The sequence below is a fragment of the Botryllus schlosseri genome, chromosome 10 (genome assembly GCF_051294905.1).
Source record: "Botryllus schlosseri isolate E-star chromosome 10, Bs_hap1, whole genome shotgun sequence".
Lineage (NCBI taxonomy): Eukaryota > Metazoa > Chordata > Ascidiacea > Stolidobranchia > Styelidae > Botryllus > Botryllus schlosseri.
Window position 1 is genome coordinate 26,749,872 of NC_137245.1, and position 19,228 is coordinate 26,769,099.

Sequence of the window (19,228 nt, forward strand, 5' to 3'; positions counted from 1 at the left end):
CTCAAAAAAGAGGACAAATCCTCTTAAAAGAGGACGTATGGTAAGCCTAAGTTTAAGTCTAGTAAACCCACTTTTCATAACTCTGTTTGGCGACATCGAATGGTTCGCATCTATAATATACTGATTTTCCTCACTTTTCGCGGTTTGTGGTCGCATTTTCAAGTAGGCCTACCAGTACCAATAGACGAAATCCCAATAGTGTGGTAACTTACTATTCTTCGAAATTACAAAGAAATGTCGGTCTTGGCCGTCTAAGACTCTGGTCATATGACTTGATTCGAGTCATGCGCAATGACTCGAGTCAATACACAGAATGACTCGAGTCGAGTCATTTCCGTATTTTGAGAAAATGACTCGAGTCATCAGAAAATCCCGAGTCGAGTCTTTACAACCCTGACTGAAATGCCTAATTTTCAGAGCGCTTCTCTCAAGATAGACTTGACAATTCTACTAGTCTTACTGCTAGGCTCATTTGCGCCGAAATGGCGGTAGCCTAATCTAATTTGTAATTCTAATTCATGTAGCTATAATTGTAATTTGGAAAATTTCTGGAAGTTCATTTCTGTCTAAGTATAGCCGGGCTTGATGCGATATGCTTCCAACAGCAGTGCAGACATCAGATTGATGATTCCGTTTATTTTCCTATAAATACCTCTCATATATCGGCAGAGTTTAGTCATTTGTACAAGGGATAAACATGAAATGCGGAATCACAGAGATGTCAATTGGCTCAGCGCTCGACCGCCGCGAAATGGTAATATTGCCTAAAACGAAACACACGGAACAAAATCAGCAGTCACTCAGACGTCTCGAATGCCCTTCGTCAATGGGACGCTTCGCCGCCTGTAAATAAAAGCGGTGTGTTCAGCATTTGAGATTTTGTGGTAGCATTTGAGATTTTGTGGTAGCATTTATCGTAAAATAGCCTCATCGCTCCTTCCAGATGCGCTGTCATTGTTTCAAAAATGCAGAACCTCTAGCCGGTGTTGGGATCAAGCCACTACCTTCGAGTCACGAGTCATCTCGAGTCATTGCACATTTTGACTCGAGTCAAGTCAAGTCAATCGATTTTCGAAAGTGACTCAAGTCAAGTCACTCGTTTTTTGGAGGTGACTCGAGTCAAGTCGAGTCAAGTCAAGTCAAGTCAAGTCACGAGTCAAGTCAAATTGAATTTTCCAAGTATAAGTAATGATTCAAAGTCATTAAATTTTGTCAACTGGGTGACAGACAGATAAATTGGCCGTCTATCTTGAATGAAATAACGAATATAAAGTTAAATAAGGCCTTGTATCGCTCACACGCACGTAGAACTGCTAATATAATGCCTGAGTAACTGCGTATAGCTTTAGTTACATGCTACAGTCTGTTATCAGCCGAAATAGAGGATCGAATAAGCCTCGAGAAGTGGAAACAAATTGATATCGTACAGTACAATATCCATCTACACATCGGCGAGAATATAAACGCATAAACTATGTTTGTTCGATTAAATTTATAAAAGAGGGTTGTTGGAGGCGAGCGCTGCGTGATTTAAGCACTGAGCCGTCGAAGATACAAAGATTCGTTGCTGTTAGATTAATCTACGACAACGTAGGCTCTGATCGTTTCGTCTGCGGTCAATTTATTTGTGATGTAGCAATGAAGGATCAGTGAAACGCACAATCAGGGAATGACTGGTTGCCATAACATAAGTGACACCTGCGTATCGCGAACAATCCGAACATGTATAAGATGGGGTGATTTAATCGACACCGTTTAGTTGATGACTTGAAGTTGACTCGTTAATTCTGCTCCGAGTCACGAGTCAATTGACATTTCTGACGCACCGAGTCAAGTCAAGTCATTTTTGCAAAGTGACTCGAGTCAAGTCGAGTCATACGAAAAAGTTGACTCGAGTCATCCCAACACTGCCTCCAGCTCAGTGGTTCTTGACCTAGCGAAGCGAACCCTTACGGTAATCTGCAAGTCTTCGGGGCGCCTCAAATTTTCGCTTAGTCACAAAAACAGAAACCTACCGCTTCACACATCGAATACGTTACTATACAATACGGGTGCACAAAACGGTTGAAACACGATTTTCACACAAAATTAAAAGAATACAATAAATATTTACTTCACATCATAGTGGTTTCTGCTGGATGAGTCACCTGAGTGTTTTGACCGCCAGCAAACCCCCGGGACTGACTCAGCGAAACTCGGAGAAGCACTGTTCTGGCTATAGGCCTATTGCATATTGTCAGCTCAGTAACTGCATGCTCAGGATTGTGACACTTGATAGGGAGATGACTCCTTTTTGAGTCGAATGCACCAATTCTTATGGAGATATATGGGTTGTGCTTACCTCCACAAGAATTGGCGTATTTGACTATTTTTACCCATTGTCAGGGTGCGAAAACGAATTATACAAACCACTGGATTTTCAAAAGTCGCAACTATTCATAGAATTCGAACTAATCACTTTTCAAAAGGAGCAACTAGAACTAGAATTCGAACTACTGGATTTTTAAATTCGCAACTAGAACTAGAACTACTCACATTTCAAAATCCGCAACTAGAACTAAACTATAGAACTACTCAATCAACTAATCAGTTAGAACGTGCTTTTGATACACGCTACAGCCACTTTCAATTGTATTTGAGCGTCATGAATATCGACCTATGGTGGTACCGAAAAGTTTGGTCGCGTTTATGGAAATCTAAATGTGAGTTTGAGCCTAAAACAGTGTTTTCTAAGTCTGTGATTATTTGAAAGTGACGACGGGTAGAGCCCAGCGCGATATAGAGAATGATAGCAACTCACGTCCAGCAAACTTTTTGTCGCGCTTCACGCGAGAGTTTGGTCCGACCGTTTCGTCCATGACAAAGTCTGCGATCACGCCGGCCCACGAATCGTACTTGGGCAAATCGTCGTAGAAGTCTGGAGCAATTTTCCGCACCTGGTTAGGAAAATATGTTCCCGTATACTTTACAGTCCGGATTGAGTCAGTGGCGGAGTAGTTTTACGTTATCGGAGTTCTTGAGTATTAGCATCGCTGACTATACTTTGACCACCTTTGAGTATTGCAGTGGTAGCGTGATCATCCATCCATGAATGTATTACTACCTATGTGAATTACTTGGAGCATATAAGGTCTTACACCACGTGTAATGTGATGAGATTCATTGCTAAACCTACATGCATCAACGTCTGAAATACATTCGTATGTCTTGAGTAATATCTGTGTCTTAAGAAGATCTCACCCAGGAGAACAGGACTTCCAGGCTAAGTAGCCAGCAAGCTAAACCCATAATACGTTGGTTAGCTCTAATTTTAATCCTAGGAAATCATAAAATCTCTGCAGTATCGAAGTGAAATTCACTGCAGCCCCGGCTAAAGTCTGCGTAAAATAAGTCCTTACCAGAGGTAATTTAGCTCCTGGTATGCTCGGGAAGTCGTGATGTTCCATATGATATCCGACGTTGTACGCGAGCGTGTTGAGCGGGCCGTAATATGAATACGTTTCGTGACCCTGGAATAGGACATGAGCCAAAGTTAACTACAGAGGTGGTCAAAGTAGTCAAGTAAGCTACTCAAGTAGAAGTAGAAGTAGCGACGAAAAAAATCTACTCAAGTACGAGTAGAAGTACTTCTTCCATAAGCACCCTAAAACTACTTGAAGTAGAAGTAGAATTGACTGACTTTAAAAGTACTCAAGTAAGTAAGTAGTCGTGAAAACGATCCTAATTCGTTTCCATGAATTGTAAAAAGGTGCAAATTAAGCTATGCGAAAGATGACGAGCTTCATTCATATTGATGCATACCAGCAGGTATCCAATTTTTGATAGCATAAGCATTCGTCCACATCATGGGATGAAAACGATAGGATTGATATGGAAATGCGATACTTATCCTCTGTTTTCTCGAACAGCACGTTTTAGAAAATAGCATGGTATCGCGCCTTTCCCATATTATAAGGCCCGTAGTTTAGTCGAAGAGCAATACGGAGAAGTTGTATAGGATACGGTGTTAACACTTTGCGCGATTAGTAAATGTTAATAAAGAATATGGTGGACCGTAAAAATGCCATATTGTGTAGCTTTATTTCCGGAAGGTAAAGGCATTACTACACTTGCTTTTATACTTCAACATGTATGTTATCCAGACAAAAGAACTGATATTGAACTCAAAGTATATGACACTGGAAATTGAAAACGAAACATAAATACTACTTTTAAAAGCGGAACACGTTTTTCATGCCTTTAGTCCAGAAAGTTTCAAAGGTGGTATGCTAAAACAGCTCTAAAACTAACAAAAAAAAGTCAGAGTCCACTTTTCCGGGTTAGGACGTGCCATGGGCATGCTAGATTACGATATGACAAGTAAATGCTAGATTGCGAAACTTCAGTTTCAAACGTTATGATGAGCCATATATACTATGATGAATTATATTATTTGCTATGGGCGAAGGGCGACAATGTGGTGTGAACGCGGGAATATCTAGTTATAGATATCCCTGTGTGAACAGAACCACGCCAACCCGCTACCAAATTTATATTCATCGATACTTTCGTGAAATCATACTGGTAACTGCGTATCCACTGAGCGCGAAGCGCGACGAAAATTCTGGGCTTTACTCAACTTTTATGAAAATTAAATGTCGATATTCCGTGAAAACAGCCCCGAAATTCCTCCGGCTATCTTCCTGATTGGAAGATTGAACTACTTCTACTTGACAAACTGAAAATAGCGAAAAGTAAGTAAGTAGATCACAAAATATTACGAAGTAGAAGTAGCGAAAATCAGATCTACTTAAGTAAGTACCAGAAGTAGAGGAAAACTACTTGAGTACTTCGGAAAAGTAGAAGTACTTCGTTACTGACCACCTCTGGTTAACTATCGCGAGCAGGGCCGGGCGCGGTAATCCGAGTAGTCGAATCAGAGTGGAGTATTGTTTGTGATGATTCGGGTCGAATAATGAGAGATTTTTTTTTGGAGTACTGAAATTATACGCTCCTTAATTACCACTTGGAGTTAATTTATCAACGAGAATTGTAGTTTCAATACTGTATTTTCCACTCTGGAAGTTTGTAATACGCGATTGGTCGTGTCGCAAGCTATATATTTGTCAAGTCGTGAACAATTCGCAGCCGTGTCACAAAGCGCATGGTTGAAAACATACCAAATTATCTTCCACGCAGGGTTACCATATTTTGTGATCCGGAAAGGCGCCGGACACTTTTCACAGGCTGCAAAAGTTACTATGGCAGACGAGAAAATGGGCGATTGTTAAATGAACTAATTTTGTTGAATTGACTTAAAAAAAGGTCATTTTCACTTAAATCCCGAAATACCCGCTTTTGCCTTAGGCTACATTACAGGAGTTGACTAAAAAAAAAGCGTCATTTTTCCAAATCGACTCCCGAAATACCCGTCGTCCGTGGGTTCGGCTACATACATTTCTTGAAAAAGAAGGACAAATCCTCCTAAATGGAGACATGTGGTAATGGTAATGCTGCTTTAATGTGCATAGGGCAGTTACGTTTTGGGCCTTAAGCGAGCCAACAACGGAGACTGTTCTATAGTAGTAGTATCAGTAGTAATACTCCGAAAATGTCACAGCTACTTCGCTGCCCATCACCTCTGGTATGAGTAAAATAGCCGGAAGTTGACGCAGTCTTACTTTCAAAAACATATAGTGCTCCGCTATGAAGTGTCCTGCGATCGGGTGCAAGCCAAGCCCGAGGTACGTGCTTAACAAGAAATATCCCAGCGCCTGTCCGCCCCAAGCCCACATCACCGAGACTGAAAACACAGTAGTGTTGCGTCAATTATAGTCCGAATCGTGTCATACTCAGTTACTCACAATTGAAAGTCAGCTGAATGGTCAAATTGACAAAGTCCTGCTGAATCAGAGGCTTCGGATTGATGAGCAGAGGCCGAATGGCGTACAGAAATGGCTGCAATGCAACCCAGATCATTTTTCGAAATGTAGTGCTGAAATGAAACGATTACATATTACGGTACGGCTTTGGTCTCGAAATCTTCAGTAGACAATGAGTATTGTTCAAAAATAACTTTTTTTTTTAGATTTTTGCGCTTATTAGCTAAAATTGCGAGGTTGGTTAAAATAACGTTGCACGCCAAATTGTGCTCAGCTCCAACGAGTAGAAGCTCAGCTATTGGAGTTGGAGAATTTTGAATTTATAAAAAAATATTTTTTTTTTCCAATTTTACCCATGAGATTGTTAAGTTGTCTAAAAAATCTATATGCAAAACAATTTTAACTCAATTCCAGCCCGTGGGAGTAAATTTATTCCAGTTTTTCATTAACAACTCTTGGATCACCCAAAGTAAATACTATTTTTTCAAATCCAAGATTTTCAACTGCAATAACTAGACAGTTTTCAGCATTACCAAATTAGATTAGAATTAGAACTGACATTCCGCTCTGATTAATATGATTAGACAACTAGAATTATCTAGTAGTCCGAATATGCATGAGCAATGAGCATAATAGTATTTATTTCGGAATTTTTACCAAAATAAATGAGCTTCCCATTCCATAGGGACGTCCGTGTCTATGCCGTCGACACCTTGACTCCTGTGATGGTCCAGATGATATTTTTTGAACGAAACAGAATATGGAAGTCCGATGGGTAAGTTTGCTATCATGGCGAATGCAGAATTCCACCTGTACGGTCAAATTGAATAAGTCCATATGTTAGTATTGTAAGAAAAGATACTATATGCAGAATAGTTATCCGGTATAAAGTATTTTAAAGCACAAAATTGTGCTTTTACGCCTTTCCAATGGGTGAAAAGGAGTAAAAATACACCAATCTTTATGGAGATATATCCAATGGCTGTTTGTGGGTTGTTTCAGTGCGCCACCCCAAAAATGGTGGCACACGCACAGGGATTGCTGTATTTGAATCATTAACACCCATTGGAAGGGTGTGAAAGCACAATTTGGTAATTGAAAATGTGTTAACCTGATTTACCCCCTACGCTATAGTCCCCCATGAATTTACGTCTCACATTCACTACACACTTGAGATATATCTCCATAAGGATTGGTGTATTTGACCCTTTCGCACCCGTTAGAAGGGGTGTAAAAGCACGTTTTGGTACCTTGAAGGGGCGTTTACCTGATTTACACCCTATGGTATGGTGGAAATAAGAATCTGAATAGGCCTATATTATTTTCCATCCATGGATTTGCAGTTCACTACACCCCCGAGATAGATAGAGATGAGCGGATTTGAAATTTCTATGTCCTAATCCAGTCCAAATCCGAACCTTCAAATCCAAATCCAAATCCTAATCCATTACTTTTTCATATTCAAGTCCATGTCCAATCCTAATCCGATTCTAACTGGAAATTCAGAAAAAATACCAAATTATGCAATGGAGGGATTCGAAAATTTTCTTTCACAACCAACGATTCACTTGATTCAAGATAACTTAGTAACCATAAGTACATTAATAACTGATTTGAATGAAATTTGTCGTCATTCGCCACACGACATCTCAATCTCCCAGAAAATAGGTAAATCCAATCCAAATCCGTTCTGAAAAAAATGTCTAATCCAAATCCAATCCAAATTTCACAAATCCTGTTTTTTCAAAACCTAATCCCAATCCATGCTCATCTCTGATAGATATCCATAAGAATTGGTGTATTTGGCTCATTTACACCCATGTGAAAGGGTGTGGAGGCAATTAGGCATCTTAAAGTCGCATTTACCTGGTTTACACCCCACGCTATGGTGGAAATCTGAAACATACATCTATTTCCCCCTATGGATTTACAGTGTATGATCTCACCTGCTTAACGCTCCATGGCCGAATGCTCTGTTATGTGACATCTCGTGTATAGCCAACGTTAGACTGTGGTTTAGAGTTCCTGGTAAAAAAAAATTAACGATCAGTATATATCACCTTGAAGCAACACCCTGATACACGGTACTCACCTCCGATTACGTAAACCCACAGCAAAAACCAAAGCAGCGGGGCATCCTTGACTAAGTAACACGTCACAATCTGCGCGGCGACCTGCGCAGCTACGATCCACTTGAAATGGGGGTTGACCCGCATGAGCTGCTTCAGCTGTGGATATTTTCCTGGTAAATGCGAAAAACGATTAGATTTTAACCAGTGGCAGTCAAAGAGTTGGAGAACTAGAATTAGATAAGAATTAGGATTACTAATAAGCAAAAAACTTCGAAATCGACTTCAATTCCTAATTAGAACGAAATACATTGAAAGGTTCAGCTCAATCAAATCATACTTCGTTCCCGTTTCCAAAATTTGCAGCTTATAAAATTATATTATATATTTATTATATTATATACAAATTATTATTTCAGGGTCGAGGGGTGGCATAGTTTTTGCTGGTAATCGCAGATGACTGATAATTTTGATATAATACTATGTTTTCTCCAATTTTCTACTAGTTGCTGACGATAACCCCGTACAAGTGTCGGCCGAAAATAGTCGAGTTTATTTCAATATAAATATACTATTCAATTGTATATGCAGAGAAACCGTAAATGTCGCTGACATTAACAATATTTGCGACAGGCTACTCCGCTTTTGAGGACACACCTTTCCACAATAAACAGAATGCCCGGCATTAAACAAAATGCGGCTTAATGCCTTGTTTAGCCAACGTACTGAAATGTCAGCCATGTTGTAATAAGCAACCTGTTGGCCCGGGGCGATACTATACAAAAACAAAATGGGTTGATACAACTCAACGCAGCATGGCAAAATTAATTCGATTTCTGTTACAAAAATGTATATGATCTGATATCATTTACCCTATATCGGTGTGCGACTGTGCGTTAGTTAAACAGGGGTAATATAGTTTTATATATCCCAATGGGTATCGAATATCGGCAATAGCGTTGAAGCGGCAATCATCTTATTGGATAGGCTTGCCATATTTTCGATTTTCGTGACTATAAATCGATCCAAATTTGGTGTGCATCGTTTTTTTTATGCTACCTAACAATTTGGTCAACGTGGCATTGAAATTTGGAAAAATGATTTCTCAACAGCTGTAACGGTACGCCTGTACTTGGGTGTAGCACGGAAGCACACTTGGAGAATTAGATCATTCTACTTGTATATTTAGAGTTAAATGCCGGTAATCTGATTTGTGAAATGTTTCTATGCTTCAATTTGAAGTCTAAGCTAATTTCTGGGTTTCTTGAAAACGCGACAGGAAAACTGTATCGTGTATAGCTTGCTGAATAGATATTTGTCCTTCTCTTGAATGAAATATGATTTCATATGAATTGAACTTGATTATTGTTGTATTTCATACTGATTCGTAATTTAATTCAATTTCCCAGTTTTTGCGGATTCAGTAATGACAATTCTAATCTCATTTGGAAGAGCTGAAAATTTTCTAGCTGCCCATGCCCAGCTGTGGGCATGACCATCATAGTACCAGTACTGTGTATTCAAGTTATTCGATTCGATTCACCTACGAACAGCATACTTACGAAGCATAGCTTTCCGTCTGTCCGTGTGCGGTTGGTCTGAATAATCCCATTCAAACGATTGTCGGGTAACGTAGGCTCCCATGATTGCAAAGCACTTCAACTTTAGGCTAATGCGAATGAAATATCTGGTTTAGGCTTAGGTTCATCCTGAGACACGAATTTCATTGACTATTATATGCGTCACACTATGTGAGTTACCAAAATACGTTTAGACACTTTTCCTTTGTCAATAAAAGTCGTTCATTCACTGTTTTACCATAATAGATCATATTTATTCACGGTATATCGTTCTATTCTTAGTGCAGATTATATTGGGATATCAACCTTTTTAATACTATAGTCAGCCCCCAAGATTACCGGACCTCGATCTGACATATCAACCTCGCCTATCGACAGATATATTCTAATCACTATAAGTCGTTTTTATCTTATACCTCATTGCTTTCTATCCAGTGCGCATTGTACAATGTGCATGCCTCTTATTTACATCGCCTATGCCAGGGGCGGCCTACCCGTGGTCCGAGAGAAGGTTTTGAGTGGCCGGTGAGGTAATTATAGATTTTAGTTATATTTATATTATAAAAATAAATTGCCCTGGTAGTTGATCATGAACTTGCCAGGCCAAGCAAAAATTTAATCAGCCCGACTGTAAAATTTGGGTTGTGCTGACTAAGATGTCAGTTCCGACGCATTGACGTAGCCAGGGGCCAGACACATTATTCGTAGATCTTCGTATATTGCCATAAAGTAGAATATTTCGCGTCGGTTGTATTTGATTTGAACATTTTCTTAGCCCTTCACGCCGATTTATGGCCACTCGGTTTCTTGCTTTTAGTATTGACACCCTCTCCTGAAAATGCGTCTGCACTCGCAGAAAGATTGTCGGCGATAAAAACACAAAACCACAGACGCATGTTCGCTGAAATCTTCGATATTGATACATGGTACAAGCGCCGAATAATCATGTCCTTGCCAAATGAGCCCAGCGGTGGCGACCCGCAATATATGCAAGTAACAATATTATTGAGCGAATGAATGCATTCAATTTTCGTGAACAAATTTCGAGCGATTTTAATGACTTAGTTGTTATTGATTTTCATTCGTAGGAAGATAAGTCTTGTTTTTAAAACCTAATCCGGTTCACTCTACTCAAATGCAGTGTGTCGTATAAATCAGCCTTGAAATTTGCAAAGGAATGTGACTCACTGACATTCTCGGATGACTGTTTCCAGCAACTGATTCAACGCCAGACCATAATCTGCTACCGATTATATATTATTGTTTACAGGACAGAAAGCTGACTGATTCAAAGCAGAACACGTAGGTACAATCGATATCAATCGTACAATGTACATTGTACATGTAGGCCTACTTAGCTGTCACGTAATGTCAGTAAGAGATTTAATTATACGACAGTTATTTGGCTGTTCCAAATCAGAAGCCATCTTGACACTTTAATACTGTTATTCTGTCATTAACCAGTACGGAACTGCTCAGTGCTCAGTTATATACAAAAAGAGTGCAGCTACATGCAGTAATCAGCAAAACATGACGCAATCTGCAATGTTTGATTGCCAGATGCTATTCTGTTGGATGTAGTTCATTCTAAATCTTCAAGGCCTCTGCTAGCATGAAATGCTTCCAAAACATCCCAAGTACTATTTCAAATTAACTCGGAAATCCCACCTGAACACCAGCTCTATGCTATGCATTTGTGAAAGGTATAGCCTGTGCTTAACCGGTGCACTGCCTGAGGCGGATATCCTAAGCACTGTTTGCCGGCGTGTTGTCTATAGAATACGTCTACGCATTCAGAATGACGGTTGCGTAATCGGTACATTAAATTGAATGACACGGCTTGTCGGGAAACGAACGAAATCGATTTGGCATGATGTCAATGATAGTTTTATTCAACGAAAGTTCTGCGGGCGCATCACTATATATCACCTATACCAGGCTTCGACAACTAGATAATTGTACTCCAGGTCTGTCTGTTGCAACGCATCTATATGTACCTGACTCAAATTATCCTTAATATGACCTTGCAACATTTAACAACCCCGTATGATATTTACTTGACTACATAATATATGATGAGGAACAGTCATCGAAATATTGAATTGCCCGAATAACTTCCCTTGCATGCATCAAGTATATAACGATCGCGAGTTCAGCGAGTTCAGAATGCTGCGTGGATTGCAACGAACGTGGATTGCAGTGCAAAATTATGCACTTCTAGGCGCCGATGCAGCCAACATATTCAAAGTGATCTGATTTCAAAGACTTCTTGGAGTATTTGGTTGTATTAAAGATTGTGATAAGACTATATTATACTAATATAAAACTAGAAATATTCCTCTGATGATGACGTGATCGGGTAAAGACCAGCAAGCAATCATTGAACAGATTCGGAGCCAACTTCCAGCTATCGTCAAGTCATGTCTCGCTGAGATCAACTCAACGAATGCTTCTCAATCTGCTGCTCTGAACGCTACTCTGTCAGGCATCAAATCATCATTAGATTCAATGCAGAAAGAACTCAAGAAAGTCCAAGAAAGCCAAGAGTTCATTGCTGCAAAGTTCGATGACATCGAAAAACAACTTGAGAAAAACACCACAACGATTAAAAAAAATGAAGAGATTATTGATCAACAAAAAACCGAGATCCAGCACCTTATGGAGAGAACTGAAGAGATGGACAGACAGGCAAGATTAGACCTGCTAGAATTCCACGGTATTCCTGTGTGCTCGACAGAGGACACAGACTGTCTGGTCATGGATGTCATATCAAAAATCACCTCATTGGATGACCGCAACTGTATCAGCTTTTCACACAGAAAATTCAAATCGAACGACCCTAAAGCAAAGCCACCACCAATCGTTGCTAAATTTACGTCGCGCAAAATTAGAAACGAAATTTATGGATCCCGCTCCAAGCTCCGGCCAGCTGAAAATATTCCACATGAACCTAAGATTTTCATTGTTGAAAATATTACAGAAAAAAACAGAAATATACTCTTTGCTGCAAGAGACCGGAAGAAGGATCTTGGATATGCTTATCTGTGGACCAACAATGGTAAAGTGCTTATGAGGATGAACGAAAACACACCAACTCTACAGATCAACAGCATTGAGGACTTGAATAAGATGTGTCACAAGAACTTCAAGCACTAGTGCCACAACATTCAGAGAAACACTTTTTGAAGCATAATTTACATACAATGGCTTCTCCAACCCATCATTTGCCTGATCCAGTTGCTAATGAAAATGATACCGAAAATGACATAACTTTTATAAATTCCTTGCCATGCCGGAGAATATCTCCGGACAACTTGAAAAAAATTGGAAGAAAACCTACCATCATGCACATGAATGTACGATCATTGTCAAAACATCACGATGATATTTGTACGATGTTATCCTCCATGCAAAGACCACCCTGCATACTTGCTATAACCGAGACTAGACTTAAAGCTAACTCATTTGTAAATGTTGATCTACCCAACTTCACTTTTCAGCACTCCCCCTCCAGCACAAATGCAGGAGGAGTAGGTATATATGTGGAAGATGGATATACATGTATTCCCAGTACTTCTTACCAACTCAATTGCCCATCTGTTGATGAAGTATGGACTGAGGTTACATTAAACCCCAACAGCACTATATCCTATGTGATTGGTGTACTTTATCGACACCCTTCCGGTTGCTTGACAAATTTTTTAGACCTGTTTGAAAAATCAATTGAACAGCTAACCTTCATGGGAAAAAAGTTCATCATATTAGGCGATATCAATTTGAATCTTTTGAACATAACTGTGCATACCAGACGATATACGGATTGTATCAACTCATTCGGTGCAGCCCAGCTAATAACACTGCCGACACGGGTTACCACACTCTCCCAGACACTGCTGGATCATATCATCACAAATGTTACCGACGTAGAACTTGAACCAGCAACTCTTGCCTATGACATATCTGACCATTACCCAATCCTCTGTGAATTAGATCTTGTGAGGAAGACTTCTCCCCCCAACTATACATTACGAAGAGACCGGAGTAATTTATCCAGAGAAAACCTGTTTCTTGATGCATACGACAAGTTTAATGATTTTATAGATGTCCCTAGCACTGCTGATTCAACCCTACTCAACCTCAACTTCAACAACTTTGTCCAAGATGTCAAAACGCTCATTGATGTTCATGCTCCTCTTCAAAGAATTACAAGGCGCAAACAAAAACTCCATCTCAAACCATGGCTTACACCAGGCATCCTACGTGCTATCAAAACCAGGAATGATCTTTATCGCAAATTTATTAAAAGTAGAGCAGCGTGTGACATGGAACAGCATAGACAATATGCAAAAGAATTATCTTCAATAAAGAAAAAGGCAAAGGAATCCTACTACAGGAATCTATTCACTAACTGCCATGGCAATCAGAAAGATTCATGGAAACTTATCCGAGGGTTACTTAGCAAAAAGAAATCTTCACCACCATCTTATCTGCGCTCTGATGATGATAACAGAATAGTTAAGGATCCAACAGAGGTTGCCAACTGCTTCAATAAATTCTTCTCGTCCGTTGGACCAAGACTGGCCTCAGCAATTCCATCGTCCACGGTCTCTCCGAGGAAATACGTAACAAGGGTTGGCTCTTCCATGTTCTTCGAACCGACATCACCAGAAGAAGTTGAAGCCCTAATCTACTCCCTTAAATCTGGAAAAGCAACAGGACATGATCAAATCCCCAATGACCTCCTGAAAGTCATTGCGGGTGCAGTAAGCAAACCTTTATCTTGCTTTTTCAATATGTGTGTTAAACTAGGTTGTTTTCCTGAGTGCTTGAAAATAGCAAAAATATCTCCAGTGCACAAAGCAGGCTCTAGATACTCTACTGACAATTATAGACCCATATCCGTACTGTCTAGCTTTGCGATACTGTTTGAAAAACTGATGCATTCACGGTTAATGGAATTTTTGTCGAAACACGCTGTAATCAATGTTCGTCAATATGGCTTTCAATGCCTCCATTCAACCATCCATGCCCTCCTTGATATTCTCACTAGTTATCACAATGTGAAAGCAACAAATTCTTACGGTATAGGTATTTCCCTTGACTTGCGGAAAGCATTTGACACTGTCAATCATTCCATATTAATTGATAAACTTGAGAGCTATGGTATTCGAGGAATTGTGATGGATCTTTTTACGGATTACCTCACAGGTCGCAAACAATACACCTTAGTCAATGATCAAGCATCGAACCTTACTTCTGTATCCTGTGGAATTCCACAGGGATCCGTACTTGGACCAACATTATTCTTACTATATATTAACGATATTTCAATATGCTCTGACTTTACTACAACCCTCTTCGCAGACGACACCCACCTCACTCTTTCCTCAGGTAATGCCGATACCCTTGTGTCGGAATGCAATGCTCAACTTGACCATATAAGCACTTGGTTAGCTTGCAACAAATTGTCTGTCAATGTTAAAAAGTGCCAAGCACTTCCAATAGGCAAGGAAAATTGCAGATTAGAGTTATCCAGCCCCAAATATACAGGAGTGTTGGAAATTTCAGCACAACAACTAGACCTGAGTAGGTCTTTCAAGTACCTTGGAATTCATATAGATGAAGGTCTGACATGGCATGATCATATCACCAATGTAAGCGCAAAAGTTTCACGGAACATTGGTGTATTATGGAAGCTTAGCCGAATAGTTCCAAAGCCACTTCTCCGTACTCTTTATTTTTCGATCATACATTCCCACCTACAGTATGGTATTATAATCTGGGGATCTGCTACCAAAACCCTATTGAACCAGCTTCAGGTCGTTCAGAACAAAGCATTAAGAGCTATTGCTCGAATACCACTCTATAGCCGACTTGACCCGTACTACAAAAAGTTGCGTATTCTTAAAATTAGTGATATCTATATCTTTGAACTAGCCAAAGTAATGTATAAAATTAACCAGCTGCAAGTCCCTGTATCTCTACAGAACTATTTTCAATACTGTAGAGATGTACATAGTCATGACACGCGTTCTGCCGCAAGTGCCAACTTATATATGTCCCACTCTGATAGAGGTTTCCCTCCATTTAAACGAGCAGGGATTGATGTATGGAACAACCAGATTCCGCCACACCTAAAAAGCTCCAACTATAATTCATTCAAGTCAGGGATGTTGGACTCTCTTTTGTGCAAATACTAGTCAATGCTTGTACACTGCCATTATCAGTTATAAATCCACAAACTACGTGTTCGTTTTTTGCACATTAATTGTGACTGTCTGTAACTGTTATGTGTTTTCATATATCGCTCTTGTTGCCTTTTGTAAGATGCATTCCGTATTAGCTTACCCTGTTTCGTTATCACGTTATGAGGTTATCTCATTTAAATAACCATATACCCTGGTTCCGGCTGACACGAAGATCGTCATGATCATATCGCCGGTACCAGTCAATACCGATAAACCACTGTTTCATGTTTGTTAAATATTGCATATTTATATGAGTTCTATTTATTTTGGCGTCATCGGTTGACGAAATAAATCTCTCTCTCTCTCTCTCTTCTCCAAGTCGTTTTGACACCGACCAATGTTTTCATTGTATCACAGTCTTGTGGTGTTTTGCAACGATGAAATTGGTACTAAACTGATACTGATACTGATCCTAATGCCTGAATTCTAAACACTCACCATAACGCAACTCGAATGATGAAAATGCATTTTATTTCACAGCATAAATCGATCGCATTATGTAATTACGAGGCAAAGGCGTTACTACTAAATTATGAAGCGACTATATTTCATTGATTACCTTTCAATGCAGAACATAAACTGATCGAATGTACAGCGCAGTTTGTGATTTTATGAATTGGTACCATTCTGTCTGCGCCTTATATCTGCGCGTTTTTATATACTAGAACTAGAGAATGGTATTTCAATGCACCGCGCACCTGTTACGTGTTGACTATTCACAGTTCAAGTGTTCATACGGCGAGCCAAGCCTCGTAATATCCAACAGGGCATCCTTGTACATCACAGACAAAACCAATACTCAAGTATCAATAAAAAACGGCGTACACTTGAACATGAACATACAAAGCACCAGAACTCTTTAAAATGAGTCATCGTCACTCTATGGACAGTTGGACACATTCCAAGGCTAACACAGAACACAAGTCAAAGTCAAATCAAAATACACGCAGTTTCTACTGTATAAATACTTATCGGAGCTTGGGATTAGCCTACAGGACCACGTTTTGATATACCAATTTCCCGTATCGACACATGACATTTTATGTGATCTCCTGTTACATTTCATTCTGTGTTTCATTTAATTTAGTAATTAGATGTTATATTGCTTACCGACTTTTTAGAGCTGCATTTCCCCTTCGTCTCGATTCTCCCCGACTGCATGACATGACAGCAAAAAAATATCAAAGACGCAATACAACATATATGGGGCTATGAAAAGTTGTTCGTTGAAAGACGATTTTCTCCAAGTTGCATCATATAGCTCGAGGTTTTACGTAGGTATGAACAGCACGTAGGGGCTATACACAATTTGCAATTACAAGATAGGATCCAAGCCTCGCCAAGACTAGATTGAATTATCGTGAATTGGATATACAGCAGATCAATTGTTCGCTTCATCGTCGTGCGGAAAGGCACACACAACACATTCAAAATACGATGATAATGAATTGCAGCTCCGCTATACTGCAGTAATTGGGACAGATCCATATATAAAACGCATATAATTATACCTTCAGGTTATATAGCTGTATTGTACAGTATTTTCTGTACGATAACATCCAACATTTTGTGTATTACCGTGTCCGTGCAACACACGCACATAGAGTTCAAATAGTATAGGCTACTTTTGGATATCCCCACGAACGCAACTGACTTCCAAACTGCCAAGGAAGCATACTTACTTTTTTCTTCGCTTACTTTAGTCAGCAAATTAAGTTGTGAAATGATTGATGACTTAATTAATATTGGACATAGCAAGGTGAAACCGGGTGACTTCGAAATGTTAGCAAAACATTTTGAATCTGAAGTTGTCAGTCTCAGCATGTTATAGTAAACAGTCGTTTGAAGTAGAAATTCCTCTGTCCCAATGAAGGAAACGAAAACTCGCCACGAAATCCAGTTTCTACTGTTATATAGCCACTAAATAACTTCAAGGTGAGATGCTAGATAGAAATGACTAGGCTGGACGTGATATGATCATTAAAAACTCACACCAAAAGCTGTCGTCGGAAGGCTTAGACGTTATTAAAGCCACCACCTATCTTTGTGGAAATTTATTTTCGGCAGTCGTTCATATCAAATCGAAGACGCGGATTTCCAAGACAATAAATACAGCAGCAAAATTTGCTTCGAAATAATAAAAGTCTACCCAATTTTTGCATATAGTGTGGTGTTAATTTCAAAAAAAGTCATCTTGTGGCTGTTTATCACTGGCCTGCAATTAATACATGCACAGGACAGATCACGGTTGCACGATTATTGAGTTAATTTTGCACGAAAACTTGATGGGGTCCGCGGGGATCCGTGACGATCCAAAAGGGGTTCGCGAAGGTAAAAGGTTGAGAACCACTGTTCTACAAGATGCACGCAATTATATACTCATTGCCGTCGTCGCGACACCATGCAATGGAAATGGGTTTGAACCCCAGCTCTAGGTTTGAAATTGAACCACCTGAAATCGGTGCCATTAAAGAACAGATTCCATGACAACTCGGACATTTGGACTTGCTCAAAGGGACGCCGAGGCCACAAAATACTCGTTGATAAGCACGCGTATTTAATTGTTAACGTGTGATCAAGTCACTACCTTCGAGTCACGAGTCATTTCGAGTCATTGCACATTTTGACTCGAGTCAAGTCAAGTCAATCAATTTTCGAAGGTGACTCGAGTCAAGTCAAGTCTCTCGATTTTGTAAGGTGACTCGAGTCAAGTCGAGTCAAGTCGAGTCAAGTCGAGTCAAGTCGAGTCAAGTAAAGTCAAGTCACGAGTCAAGTCACAATTCCAGTCAAGTTGCCTTTTCGAAGTATGAGGTATGATATTACGTCATTTCATTTTGCTAGCTGTATGAAATACAGATTAACTTGTCATTGATTTTGAACCGATGAACGAATATAGAAGTAAATTGACATGCAAGAAGGCACTGTATTACTCACATATACGTAGAATTGCTAAACTACGTGAGTAATTGCATAGCCTCATGCAGTTTATAGATCCCAGCCAAAATGAAGAATAGAGAAACGAATTGATAAGATGCAATTCAATGAAGACATTAACCATTTACAAATTGATATGAAACAATTCGAGCCTGCGTCATGGTTGAGGACTATAAACTATATCCGAATTCTATTTCAATAAAACAAAAGGTTTGTTGAAGATAAGAAAAGAGAACAGAAATAGGCATTATGATGCCATAAATTACTTTACTAAACTAGTTTGCCACAACATAAGCTGTAAGCTCGATCACTTCGTTTTCGGTCAATTTATTCATTAAAAAACAACGGAAGCTCAATAGAACGCGTGATCATTGAATGATTGGTCGCGCTCATGGGTTACACCGGCGTTTCATGAACAATCCGAACATATGTAAGAAACAGTGATTTTTATCGCACCGATTACTTGATGACTTAAAATTGGCTCGAGAATTCTGCTCCGAGTCACGAGTCAATCCACATTTCTGATACGCCGAGTC

The 19,228-nt window shown here is 39.6% G+C and overlaps 3 protein-coding genes across 3 annotated transcripts in view; 2 read left to right on the forward strand and 1 right to left on the reverse strand.

Annotated features, from left to right (window-relative positions):
* Nucleotides 1-616: 616 nt before the first annotated feature.
* Nucleotides 617-9,671, reverse strand: LOC145447701 (sphingolipid delta(4)-desaturase DES1-like). Its single transcript, XM_080325952.1, has 9 exons — nt 9,493-9,671; nt 7,954-8,103; nt 7,808-7,886; nt 6,519-6,671; nt 5,844-5,974; nt 5,661-5,782; nt 3,399-3,509; nt 2,801-2,936; nt 617-843 (listed from the first exon to the last, which is right to left on the reverse strand). The coding sequence occupies exons 1-9, from the start codon at nt 9,572-9,574 to the stop codon at nt 824-826; spliced, it is 984 nt and encodes a 327-aa protein (XP_080182078.1). The 5' UTR covers nt 9,575-9,671; the 3' UTR covers nt 617-823.
* A 2,114-nt stretch (nt 9,672-11,785) lies between these two features.
* Nucleotides 11,786-19,228, forward strand: part of LOC145448874 (pituitary tumor-transforming gene 1 protein-interacting protein-like) — a 52,667-nt gene continuing 45,224 nt past the window's right edge. Inside the window, exon 1 of the mRNA XM_080327322.1 lies at nt 11,786-11,800. The gene's annotated coding sequence lies outside the window, so the exon portion shown is untranslated. The remainder of the gene's footprint in view (nt 11,801-19,228) is intronic.
* LOC145447718 (uncharacterized) lies at nt 12,019-12,666 on the forward strand. The gene has a single exon (XM_080325970.1). The coding sequence runs from the start codon at nt 12,019-12,021 to the stop codon at nt 12,664-12,666; it is 648 nt and encodes a 215-aa protein (XP_080182096.1).

Excerpts from the sequence above, each read along its gene's own strand:
- LOC145447701 (XM_080325952.1), bottom strand. The coding sequence starts at position 9,574 with ATGGGAGCCTACGTTACCCGACAATCGTTTGAATGGGATTATTCAGAC. Across the intron at positions 6,672-7,807 it reads GGCCATGGAGCGTTAAGCAG|GTGGAATTCTGCATTCGCCA; the intron begins GTGAGATCATAC and ends TTGACCGTACAG. Across the intron at positions 5,975-6,518 it reads TGGGAAGCTCATTTATTTTG|CACTACATTTCGAAAAATGA; the intron begins GTAAAAATTCCG and ends GTTTCATTTCAG.
- LOC145447718 (XM_080325970.1), top strand. The coding sequence starts at position 12,019 with ATGCAGAAAGAACTCAAGAAAGTCCAAGAAAGCCAAGAGTTCATTGCT.